General features: G+C 40.1%; 1 protein-coding gene across 1 annotated transcript; it reads right to left on the reverse strand.

Annotated features, from left to right (window-relative positions):
• Window positions 1-6,358: 6,358 nt before the first annotated feature.
• Window positions 6,359-8,591, reverse strand: LOC104424380. The gene has a single exon (XM_010036781.3). It carries the CDS (start codon window positions 8,440-8,442, stop codon window positions 6,475-6,477), a length of 1,968 nt encoding a protein of 655 aa, XP_010035083.3. The 5' UTR covers window positions 8,443-8,591; the 3' UTR covers window positions 6,359-6,474.
• Window positions 8,592-12,452: the final 3,861 nt, after the last annotated feature.

Here is a 12,452-nt window from a genome sequence, read left to right on the forward strand (position 1 = left end):
ATAGTGCTTTTTGTTTGTTAATTTCGATAATGTAATTCCCCAAAATGAAATCTATTAGGTTTTTCCACCACTCGATATAGAGGCTGAGAGATAATTTAGCACCAATTTACTGCTAGTCTCAAGTTATTCAAGTTATTCCTCTTCTGCATGCGTAAATGGGAGTACTTCATTCATGAGTTAGAAAAGAAGTATTGGAGTTGACACTAGGCCAACTAATTGGCTGATTGCGACGAGAATACATTTGAACGCCCATTATAGAAATTGATGATTATAATTACTCATGGTTCACCAAAAAGTATAATAATAAAAATTATCTAACGCTTACTATTTTTTTCTTTTTGCTAATAACAGAGTATTGTCACTCTTTGAGCACGTAAGTAATTCCCAATTAGTGCAGCAGCCTCCCAGGTCATCACGTAAAATAATTACTGAAAACACACACACATGAGCTGTGCTCACAGAAAATGCCGTAAAAGAAGGAACTAGCGTGGTAATTCGAATCCCAGATTTGAGCAAGGAAGATGAATACTTGCTTGATTGTGGCATTTTTTCGATGCGGTGAATAGGATAGATTTGGAACGAGGGTTTATCGTCTATTCTTTCATTACCAATTCCAATTTTGGCGACTCTACCTTTCGTTTATCTTTCTTTGCTTTTATACAACTTTCTGCCGGCAAGCGTCCGAACCGGTTATAATTACACTCAACTAAAGCCTGTAAACCAACGTAGGGAACATGAATAGGATCGATTGAAGCTATTTAAAAAAAAAATTACGGAAATTCTGATGTTTTAGTCTTTTTTTTAGGTGACAAAATACCATATGTATCTTCTATATTATTCAGTCAAAAGTAAGTTTTTATGTCACTTTCATCTTCTTCCCTAGTGTATCCATACTAGAGACACATATAGTCCGGATGGACGGTTCTCACCTTAGAATTGGGAACCACTCATTAAAGACCAGCTCCAAAAAATTGGAACTAGAAACCTCCCATTGATTCTATGGATTTACTAAAAGAACCAAATTGCCGGTTTGGTCTGATTCTAGTAGGTTTATGGAACCAGTCCAACCAAGCTTCACACAACATCCTTGCCTAGCCAAGTCATCTACAGCGAACCCAACGATTTTTAGTGCTCCACCACGATCAGTTAGCAGCGGACCTCCTTTAGCATTATTAGATTTGTTAGGGCGTGCATGACAACCATTCTGTTCCAGAAATAATTTCTTGAATAAAAATAGATTTTTCAATTTATATTTCTAGAAGAGTTTCTAAGCAAAAATAACCGTTTGATAACAACACAAAATTTCAACTCTAAAAATAGAAATTTGTTTGATAACGACATAAAATTTCTTCCTTTCGACGGTGGCGGAGCGGCGGATAGCGGGGACGGACAGCGGGCGGGCGGCGGTGGCGGCGGCAAACGGCAGCAACGGCGGTGGGCGGCAACCGCGGCGACCGGCGGCGACCGGCAAGGGTCGACAACCGATGAACAATGGTCAGCAACAACAGATGAAGGACCGGTTGACGAACGATAAGAAATTTTTATATTTTTCATTTATGTTCCAGAAATAAAGAAGTAGAAAGTTTCTATTTCTGAAACCAATCTCTGAAATAGAAATCTATTTCAGAAATAAATAAATAAAACGGAATAAGTTTATCAAACGAATTTCTATTCCAGAAACAGGTCTGGAATAGAAAAATTATTTCTGAAACAGAAATAGGCAGTTGTCATGCACCCCCTTAGTTATCATTAATTAACACTTGCAGGTTTTCCAATGTTCTTGTGGCTCTGGTGGCATTAGCCTAGTTCTTCCTGACGTACATAATCTCGACGAAGCAAGTCCAACAAGACGGGGATCGCTGCCTTTACCCTCCCGACGATTCGGAGAGGAATTGGAACCGGGATTGAGGGTGAGAAGATCGCCCAAGCTGTACCGTTCGATATGAACTTTCCATCATGATTTTTGTCCATCAAAATCCCCTTCCATTGCTACATCAATTGCGATTTTGTCCTTGCAAGTTGGAAGAAAAATTCTCTCTTTCACTTTTTGGGTGTTGACCGATTGACGCTTGCCTCCATCTTTCCTATCAAAATTGTTCCCAAATCCATCCTTTGGAATTCTGTCCATTCAAACATCTCACTAGCCCATTCACAAATCTTTCCTCAAAATTCTCTCCATTCAAATATCTTTTTCCAACTTATGTAGATAATCAAATGCAATCAAATCTCTAGCCACCCATTGCTTGTGCAAGTTTGTCCATCGTTGAATCTCTATTGATCCTCGTTCAATCATTATCTTGTGCCCATCTCAATTCCCATATTTGACATTATCATCATTTGATGCAAAATGGTATACTCTTTGTGATGAAATACCAAAAATGTGAATGCATAATATTAGCAGTCTGATCAAGGTGGGTGAGTGGACGGCGGGCAATTCCACACTTGGAACCAACAACCGGATCGATACTTAACGGTTCCAATAAATTAGAATTGGGAACTGAACCGTTTCCCTCAGGAATCACTAGTTCTGAGCCATTTTGGCCCCATTCCAGGCAATTTAGGTGGTTCCCAATTCCCTTGCATACCCCAAATATGTACAAGAGAATGTGAAATAATTGAAGAAATGGCGAGATTTGAAGGTTGATATGTCAATTCCTCCTTGAGTTGATATTTATCTTATATTGAGGATGATCTCTTGAATATAATTGCTCCTGCTCAAACTTAACATTTGACTCTAACTCCATTTTCCAAATTAATTGACCTCTTGAACACGACAAGTGTAAAATGTCAAAATTAACCAATTCTCTAAAAGATCACTCTATCCATCCCTCAAATAACTTTAGAAACACCAGAAAACTTAAATGGTCCAAAATAGCCCTCGAGGGGACCTCATAAATGTTAAGATTGATGAAAGGGGAAATATATACATATTCTATTTGAAAAGAATATTAATAAAGTGGTGATGTAGAGAACATTCATTTATAATCTTTCTCTAAAATTCAATTTCTAGCTACTCGTTGTCATACATAAGTATTTCATTTGAGTTCTTTGTCTAATGGAGCTCTTGGTGCAAGTTGTGAACTATATTTAATTACAATTTGGGTTTGAGATTTCAAATTCATGACAAAAAATCTCTCTCATAAGGTTCAGCTTAAGCATGTTAGTAAGAATAAGAGAGGAAATTAAGTTTGTATAAAAACGAACGGACAATAACAGAAGGTGGGAGAACAAAACAACATTTATTATTAATATGGACAATCCTGCATTACCGACAATATGCAGCTCTTGTGTTTTCAAAAAACAATTATTTTAACTTTTTTTACCTTATGATTTTGATCAACTGGTTCTTTTGAGATTATTTTCGTTAGCTCAACAAGATAAGGTGTGCCATAACCATTTACAGTGTGGAAATAAAGTGAGTTTTTTTTTTTTTTTTCCTTTCTTTCTAAATTATGTGATCAAAATAAATAAAAGTGCGGGGACTACCAACCATTTAAGTCTAGTGTAGAGAAAGATAGAAAGAGACCTTTTCCTTATTTCTGACCTCCTTTCCCCCTCTCTTGTATTAGAAGCTCCAGCAAGCTTCTCTCCTAGCTTTCTAATTGCCGATGACATTCTTCTCATTTTTCCCAAGTGCCCATTTATATGAATTCAGTCCCTTGAACTGTTTTGATGGAAAAAATCATGAAGTGATTGAAAAATTTACAAAAGATAAGGATGGGGAAGCTAATGTAACGTGGGACCCGTGAGGGCATCAAAATAGCATTGACCCTTAATTACATCACTTGTCAATGAAGTCATCTGGACTAATATATTAAGCCAAGACGCACACCTTACGCATATAACCAATATGCCCTACTCATCATGTGCCTCCATCACAATAATCTCTAGCTATTGTTTACACTCCATTTATTTGGCAAAAAATGAACAATTTGGAAAACTTTTTCCTATAAATGATTGCTTACATCACTTGAAATAATTAGTCAATTGAAAATGCTTTCATTATTAACAATAATTTATATTTAAATTTTTTTGTTCATTTATTTTTATAAGCGATATTAGCAATGGTTTTTAGAAAAATATTTTCCACATCATTCATTTTTCATGAAATAAATGGAGATTTTGTCCCTCTACTATTCTACATTATATTTTCAATAACTAAATAAAATTTCATAGCTCATATACATGAGGCATGTCTTCAAAACGAAGATGCAATCAAACTTCCTCAACTACTAAAGCTAATTGAGTTTACAAGACATAAATCCTTGTCAATGATAAAAATATATCAATTGACTAATTAATTCAAGTGATGTAAGCGATCATTTTTAGGAAAAGATTTTTTTAATTCATTCTTTTTTTGTGAAATAGATAGAGACTTAATCACTCTAGACTATTCTACATTATATTTTCAACAACTAAGTACATTTCATAGCTCAAATACAAGAGGCGTGTCTTCAAAACAAAGATGCAATCAAACTTCCTCACCTACTAATGCTAATTGAGTCTCTTGGACAAACAGGCAACCATAACATTTGAGAGTTATCTTTGTCGGCTTGAGACAGAACAAATCTTTTCTCCTTTAGCAAACCAGTAACTTTAAGTCTGAATGACAAAATAGAGTGCTTTTAAGCCCTAACAAAAAAGGAGCTACTCCTTACCAACAGTGGGAAATTATCCAATTAATCCTAAACCTAATATATTTATACTAATTTAATCATTAAATTTTCAATTTCGTCAATCTAATCCTAAACATCTACGCGAAATTTCAATCTAGCCACTCTACTCAATTTTTACTGGAAATCATTGATACGATGGTGTGCTACATTGGATGACCGTTGATGATTAAACTGTCACGTTGGCAATTTCCGATGACAATTAACGGGAAGAACTACGTTAGAATTTCATATAAAAAAAAAATTTAAGACCAAATTGACAAGAATAAAAAGTTTAAAACTAAATTGATATCTATACAATAGGATTAGAATCCATCGGGTAATTTTCTCTTACAAACAATATTTTGCATAAGCAACTAAGCCAACTGGATTTGAAACATTCAAACAAGATGACTTATCATTTCGATTAATACATGGTATCCCTACAAGTTTTGCATTAAAAAACTCTCAACCGTGATTACTTTATCTCTCCGCGCGTTTGATGCACAAAATTCCCTTTTCTTTTTTTTCACGTTTACGATGACACTAGGGTACTTTTCTTGGTATGGGATTCACTATCCAAGACAATGTTTTTTACCTTAAGAAAAGTAAAAATCATCAGCTGCGGTGTGATGCTTTATACGGTCAGTTTAGTATTTGTAACTGACAAGCTGGCCACGGATCTTGATGAGGACCCACCCAAATTCAGTCCTGACCAGCGGACCAGGGAGAGGGGACCTGGTGCCTTTCCAATTCCAAGCTTTGTCCATGGAGTTCTATGGAGAAAGGGAAAATTTCAGAAGCTTATGCGCAGATTTTCTTTCTTTTTTCTTAGAATGTCTGTCCCTCCAATCCCTTACTCTTGAATTCCAGATTTAAGCTTAACTTTTGTCAGATCTAATTGTTTGGGATGAATTACCAGTCTAGTGAAATAGCCTCATGTTGCAAGTCGACAATTTTGAACCCAGAATATAGTTCAGATTGTCCATGACCCTTGCGTCTGCATGTATCTATGCTGAAGAAAATTATGGTGGTGATGGATGAACGTTTTTCTGGCTTGTCCAATGATGTTGTTGAAATGCACGCGAGCTATTTGTAGAAATGCTCGAGAGAGATGTTTCTCTATTAAAGTTGACTGGAGGATTCAAATGCGAAGCCCAAGGGTGCAGGCAAGCTATTTCCGCTTGTTTCGCCAATTCTCCCTTGCACACGGGGGTCCTCGTCGCCGCTCATTTCTGATCTGGTCTTTCTTTGCCTTTGCTAATTTTACTCCCAGATTTTTGAGATGGCTGCCATGAATGAATCCCCTGTATATGCGGCGCACGGCGCTAAGGCTTCTATTTATGAGTCATCCCCTCAAGTATGTATCTCCTCTCTTTCAACGCTAAGCTTTTATCCCCCTTATGCATTTTGAATTCTCTTCACTTTGACAATAATTATCTGAGATTTGTTGCTGCCCAATGAAACATGTGAATTTGGCCCAACCGAGAGAAAAGGGTCAAACAAACTGCTTTGATGTTGAGAGTGTTCTTCTTCATGTACATTCTAAGAGTTAAATTATGGCTTTGACATTCGAACTGTCGGTTCCTGCCAAGAATAGCACGAATACTGGTGTTGTCGTCACATTAGCGGCACATGTTTCTCGCTTAGTTCGGTCGATCAGTTAGTAAATGAGACAAGTTGGATGCATCGACTGGAAAATTTTATGAGAAGAAAGTTTGTATGCAAATGTGCTTGTTCTCGACTTCCCTTACAGACTTACAGTTCGAGAAATCAATCCATTACATCGAGAAAATAAAATAAACGAATGGCTTTTCGGAGGCTAAACTTCAATAGTCTTCTGGTTCAGAGCAGTGTATCTCCATCTTTCCTTCTCCACAAAATCTGCATCCAGAAACTGAGAAACAAATGCCCATAACTTGTACACGTCCTCAAAATCCGATAGAAAGCTAAGAGCTAAGGTGACCACTCTTACGCCCTGATTGGCTTTGTCCTTCTTGTTCCACACAGCCACATTCGCTGCATTCCCTCTTTTCTCTAGCACTTTCAATTTCTCTTCATTGTGCTTATCCGAGAAGCAGATGTGGCGCAAGAACCCGTAGCTGAGAGAAATCCCGCTTCTGTCGGCAAGCTTCTGCACGAGAACAGGCTCCACTTTTTCCCCTTTCCAGTCGAACACATTGAATGCCAAAGCCGGTCCGCGATCGAATTTGATCTTTGGTCCGTATATTCTGACCAGGCGAACGCCTTCTGTGTTAGGATGCTCAAGTTTTAACATGGCGTTCACGAGCCAGTTGATCAGGTACCTTGCTCTGTTGCTGATCAACGTCATTCCCAGTGAATCCACGTGATCCAAACCCGCACATTGGAGCTCCGAGTTCCCGTTGCCGCTGTTATTGCCAGCATTTTGCGGAGCTTTGCCATCAGTCTTCTCTAATAAAACAATCTCAGAAGTTTCTGGCTCTTTACTTTTGACGGGTGGTAGTAGTTCGCCAGCCTGAGGAGAAGAGGTTCCCTGTTGTTCAGAATCAGATATGCCACGATGCGTCTCAACAGGTATGGGACCTGAGAAAGAGTTTGAATTAGAGTAAGTCCGATCGATGTCTGTGTCGGTGCCCGAGGACTCATCTGGCGGTTTCAGCGAATTCTCAGCCGGAACGAGACTGACAACTCCCATAGCAAGCGACGTTTCAAGGCTCGGAAGGGTGGATTTCTTGACGAAAAGGCATCCGAATCCTGATGGGTTCTCGCCAAAAATTTTATAGAATGAACAGATGATGAAATCTGGCCTAAACAAAGAGAGGCCGAAGCTGTCCATGTCCTTCGGTCCCAGAGCACAAGCATCGAGCAAAACATGCCACCCATTCTCCTGGGCCATGCTCATCCACAGATATGGATATCTAGCTCCCGTCACTCTGGAATGGACGGGAAAGACAAAGAGCCCTCTCTTGTCTTTCTTTTTCTTCTTTCTAACAATCATCTTCCTCAACTTGGTCGATTGGATCCTGAGCCTCGGCCACGAGAACTCGGCCGACATTACCTTGGCTCCTCTCTTGGCAGAGCAATTTACCATTGCTTCCGCCGCCTCGCTCTCGTAGTCATAGACCGTCAGAAGCTTCCGGCTGGACGGGAAGGGGTACGACTCCGCCAGGAGCTTAAAGGCCGACGTTCTGTTCGCCGTGAAGACCATGCAGTAATCGCTCTGGGAGATGTTGAGAAAACCCATGATCCTTTTCTTCATCAACGACTCCAGCTGCGACTCCTCGCCGCCCAGAAGCAGCCGTGTCTTGAGGCTCCCCGTCTTGTAGGACAAGCTGAAGAAGGGGAAATCTGGCTTCTGCAGCGGAGATGAGGATGGACCAGCTTGCTGGGATCTTGAGGATTCCTGCCTCTGCAACTGGGAATGAGAGAAGAGGCCTACCCCTATGTAATCAAGGCAGGTGTGATTGGAAGCAGATAGGTGGTGGTACTCCCGCGACCGAAGCTCGTCCACCTGAACGGTGTCGCTGTATCGAGGGTAGACCCTGGTGAACTCGGTGAACGATTCCTTCAGGGACGGGAGAGACTCGTGGTTCGTGAATTGAGTATTCGGAAAGATGGAGGACGAGGTGGTGGTCGCGAAGTCGTGCCGACCAGCCGAGAAGGCGCTCCTCTGCTTCGGGACCGCAGGGTTCCGCTGCTCGAGCAGGCCGAGCAGCGGCGTCGGGCAGCATCCGTCGAGGCAGACCTGCTTCACCTCCCCCATGCCATTGCCGGAGGTCTGCATACTAAACTTCGATGCGGATTTCATCTCTACAGGGGACTTAATCTAGCACTCTCTCTCATCGGTTTCTTGAGTCAGCTTTGATGGGTATATAACGATAAATGAATTGGCAGAAGAAAATCTGACAATGGAGCTCCTTTGGTCTGCAGCGGTGCTATGGACATGGACAGGGTAGCTGATGTGGTGGGGTCCCTGATGTGAACACATGGAAAAGGTCTTGAGCTTGCCTACTAGTTTGACCCTGTCCTTTTGGTCTATTCAAATCAACAGTAGTGATGGGGGTGGTGTCCTTGGTTTGTGTCCCAAAGAAGGTAATGGTGGAAACTTCGTTGGGGCCTTGTTTTCATATTAGGTGGCATTAAGTGGTGTCCATGCTCTGTCAATTGATCAAACCGAGAAATTAATTACAATGCAGACTCGTCGTAGAAAACCAAGTCAATCGCTATTCTTTATACAATGATATATACAATGACGCTCAAGTGATTCATGACCCCGTGCCGGTTCATATGACATTATCAAAATGGCATGAGTTTGACAATACAACCCAAAGAAATGGCAAGCTGCATAATATAGATTATTTCCTCGATTCATTGGTCAATGCAAACTATGTTTCCCGAACAAAACAAGTATTTTCGTGAGTAATGCTGAACTCTATGTTTGATCTATGACATTAGAATTGAGATCAGGTTACCCATGAAAAAGAAAAAAAAAATTGAAAAATCATTAGGGAGCCAAGGGCAGGTCTTGGGTGTAGTTGTTGAGGCCTCTCCTTTTTCGCTTTTCCTTTCTCCTTTTCCTGACTTTTTTTTGCTCTGACATTTTACTTTTTCTAAAGGCAGCGGGAGGGGAAACTGAAAGGGACAAGCATGGGTGGACGACAAAGCGAGCTGTATGCTGGGCGGCACTATTGATCTTTGTCCAAAAGAACAGCCAGTTTCGCCATGCTTTCGATTCGATCAATGGCGCGTTCATCCCTTTCTTTATTGGCCCTTCCGGGATTAGGAGAATGGGCCTTTGCTTCAACCCCACATCTCCGTTTCTCCTGCAGATGTGCCAAAACTGTCGCCAGTTTGAATTTGTATTGCGCATAAAAAGTCTGAAAATGTCTCATGGTGACGATATATTATTACAAAAAGGGCTGGATTTCATCGACAACATCCGATGATTGCGGCGTTTCATGAAGCCGAAGCATCGGTCATCTTGAAGCCTCTTTTGGAGCCCCCTTTTCCCCATGCGTTCTGCCACCATGCATCCTTAGCATGTAAGTTACTAAAAAGCAGATCTGATTTTGCTTTCGATGATGAGAAGGTGGAGAATGTAGAGATTTATAACCATCAATCAATGCGACGATAATGTATTAAGAATCTAAAACATAATTAAAGCATGCTCAGATCAAATGATTAGCAACTCAGTGATGAAAACATGGGTGCTTGATTCTTGGACAGCAGTTCCAGCATTTGGCGTGAGCATATGTCCTTAGTATATAAAATCTATGACAACTCTCATGAGGTTATCGGTTGTCCACACTCAGGATTAAGAATGTAGTTTCGGCAATGATGATAATCTTTAGTTTTTAGAAAGAAGGAGAGGACCTTTCACCGGTGTGCGCGTTTTGACTGCGTAAGCAAGAATTAGTATGCAAGGCCAACTCTTTAGTTAATTAATGCAATTCCCGCTATAATTATTTCATGATGTCATGATTAGTAAAAGGGACATTTGTAATTATCCCCCTTTAGCGTGCAGCCCAAGCAAGCTAGGGGACTTCGAATCATCATCTGTCATCCCCAGCTTCTCAGCGACATGAATTCTCATGCTAGGCAGGTAAATTTTGATCCCGTGAAATATTATGAAATCTTGTCCGAACAAAATGAGCTACGAGATCAAATTGAGACCGTCGGGCACATTGTCCCGTTCCGTTTTAAAGTAATGATTGCATCGGACACCGACTGAGACCCGTTCCTGTTCTATTCTCTTCTGCTTGGTTTCTGGCCCACGTCAAGCTGAACAAACGCACCTAGAAAAAAGAAGGAATACTGAACAGCATTAATTTCGTTTGCTCAAAAAAAAAAAAAAAACAGCATTAATTTCGACATTCAATTTGACGTTGGACATGCGTTTCACCCTATGTAACATCATGATCATCTAGAGTGGGGACGTGTAGCTAGGGCTGGGACCAAACCGAAACGTGGAAGGACTGACTCGAATCGACCTTCGGGGGGGTCCCCCGGAGCGTCACGAGGGGTCTTCAATTCAATCATTGTGGCCTGGCATCCCCGATCGTTCCCGATCTCTATTCCTCGAGACGGGTCACTGTGGGTTTCCACACAACACGTCCGTCCGGACGGGTGCTCCACTGACCTGCGTCGCGATTCGTGGAGACCGAAAGACCAAGGAGATAAAAAAAAAAAAATAATAATAGAGGAGGAAAGAACTCGGAGGATTCGCTAGGTTTAGTGGAAATGAATCTAACCATCATGATTCGATTTGAGACACATACTTTGTTGGGTGCGGCAAATGAGTCAAGATGTCACCTGAAGCAAAGCAAACGAAGTTGCGCGGCAAATTTCAGAAGACTAAGAAAACGAATACGTCGCTTGGCTAACTCTTTTTTTTTTCCGCCTAAATGATTGTGTAGATTGAATTTGACACTTGGAATTATTGCGTGAATGCACGATGCATTGGAGATTTAATTATATTTCTTTAGGACCAATTTGGATTGAATATTTAAATATATATTCCAACTAAAAGTAACATATTACATCGCACCATTTATTGAATGAATTCTTATTTTTCCGCATTTTTTATATTATGATTTGCAGCTAATAATAATTCAAAAAAGTATTTCGTGACTTCTTGGCTCACCATTGTGGTCATTTTTGGGTAGACCATGCTTAAATGACAAGATCCCTTTAATTTCATTAGCAGAAAAATGTCATTCCTTAAAGCGAAAATATCATAAGATAAACATCATACAACTTTGAATTCGACAATTCAGAACCTCTCTGTCTCGTTTGACGTTACCTTGCTAAAACTTTGGAGTTTATGCGCAACCCCTTTCCATAATCTTATTTTTTTTGGAAAATTATCCAAAAAATTATACTTTTAGCAATTCAGTCTTAACTCTTTTAATTTTGTCAATTGAGTTATAAATCTTTTTCATATTTTGCTAATTGAGTCTATCTGATCGATTTTGATCATCAATTTAGACGTTAGCCGTCCTATATAGTACGACTAATACTAACATATACAATTTTTATTAATATTTTTCAAAAAAAAATTTCTTCCTTCTAGTTTCTCTATTTTCTATTTTCCTTTTTTTTTTGGTTAATGAGGGGCGCCGACCACTAGACAAGGTAGCTACAAGTTGGAGATTTACCAACCATGGCTGTGGGTTGAGCTTGAGTAGCCATGGGAGAGACAACCTTGCCAATTTGCAACCAACAAGGCCACGAAACTAGAGCTCAAGCTTGAGTAGCCATAATAGATGTAAGCTTGAAATCTGACAACCAAGGGCGAGGCAGCCTTGCCCGTGATTGCGAGGGTTATGACCCTCACCCACAACCAGAGAAGGCGTCATGACCCTCACTAATTATAAGCAAAAACAGAAAAAAGAAAAAAGAAAAAAAAAAGGGAGGTAGTTGCAAGCTTGAGGTTGGCAGCTAGAGCGCAAGCTCAAGTGGCCATGGGCAAGGCTGAGTGAGGGCATCGCAATCCTCGTTGGCTGCTAGCAAGGGTTTTGTTGCCATCTCCTAGTGGTCAGTGAGGGCCTAGTTGGTCGGAGAGGGTCCATCGTCCCTTGTTGGCCACAAGTAAAGAAAAAGAAAAGAGAAGAAAACTAACAAGAAAGGGAAAAAAATAAACAATTAAAAATTTATTAAAAATTGTTTACAACAATACTAGTTGTATAAGTAAGATGATTAACGTTCACATCAATGATTTCCGTCTAAAATCAGTTAGATGAACACAATTGATACAATATGAAAATATTTTCAGTCCAATTGATAAAATTAAAAAGTTTAAGGTTGAATTGATAAAAG

The sequence above is a fragment of the Eucalyptus grandis genome, chromosome 11 (genome assembly GCF_016545825.1).
Source record: "Eucalyptus grandis isolate ANBG69807.140 chromosome 11, ASM1654582v1, whole genome shotgun sequence".
In the NCBI taxonomy this organism is placed as follows: Eukaryota; Viridiplantae; Streptophyta; class Magnoliopsida; order Myrtales; family Myrtaceae; genus Eucalyptus; species Eucalyptus grandis.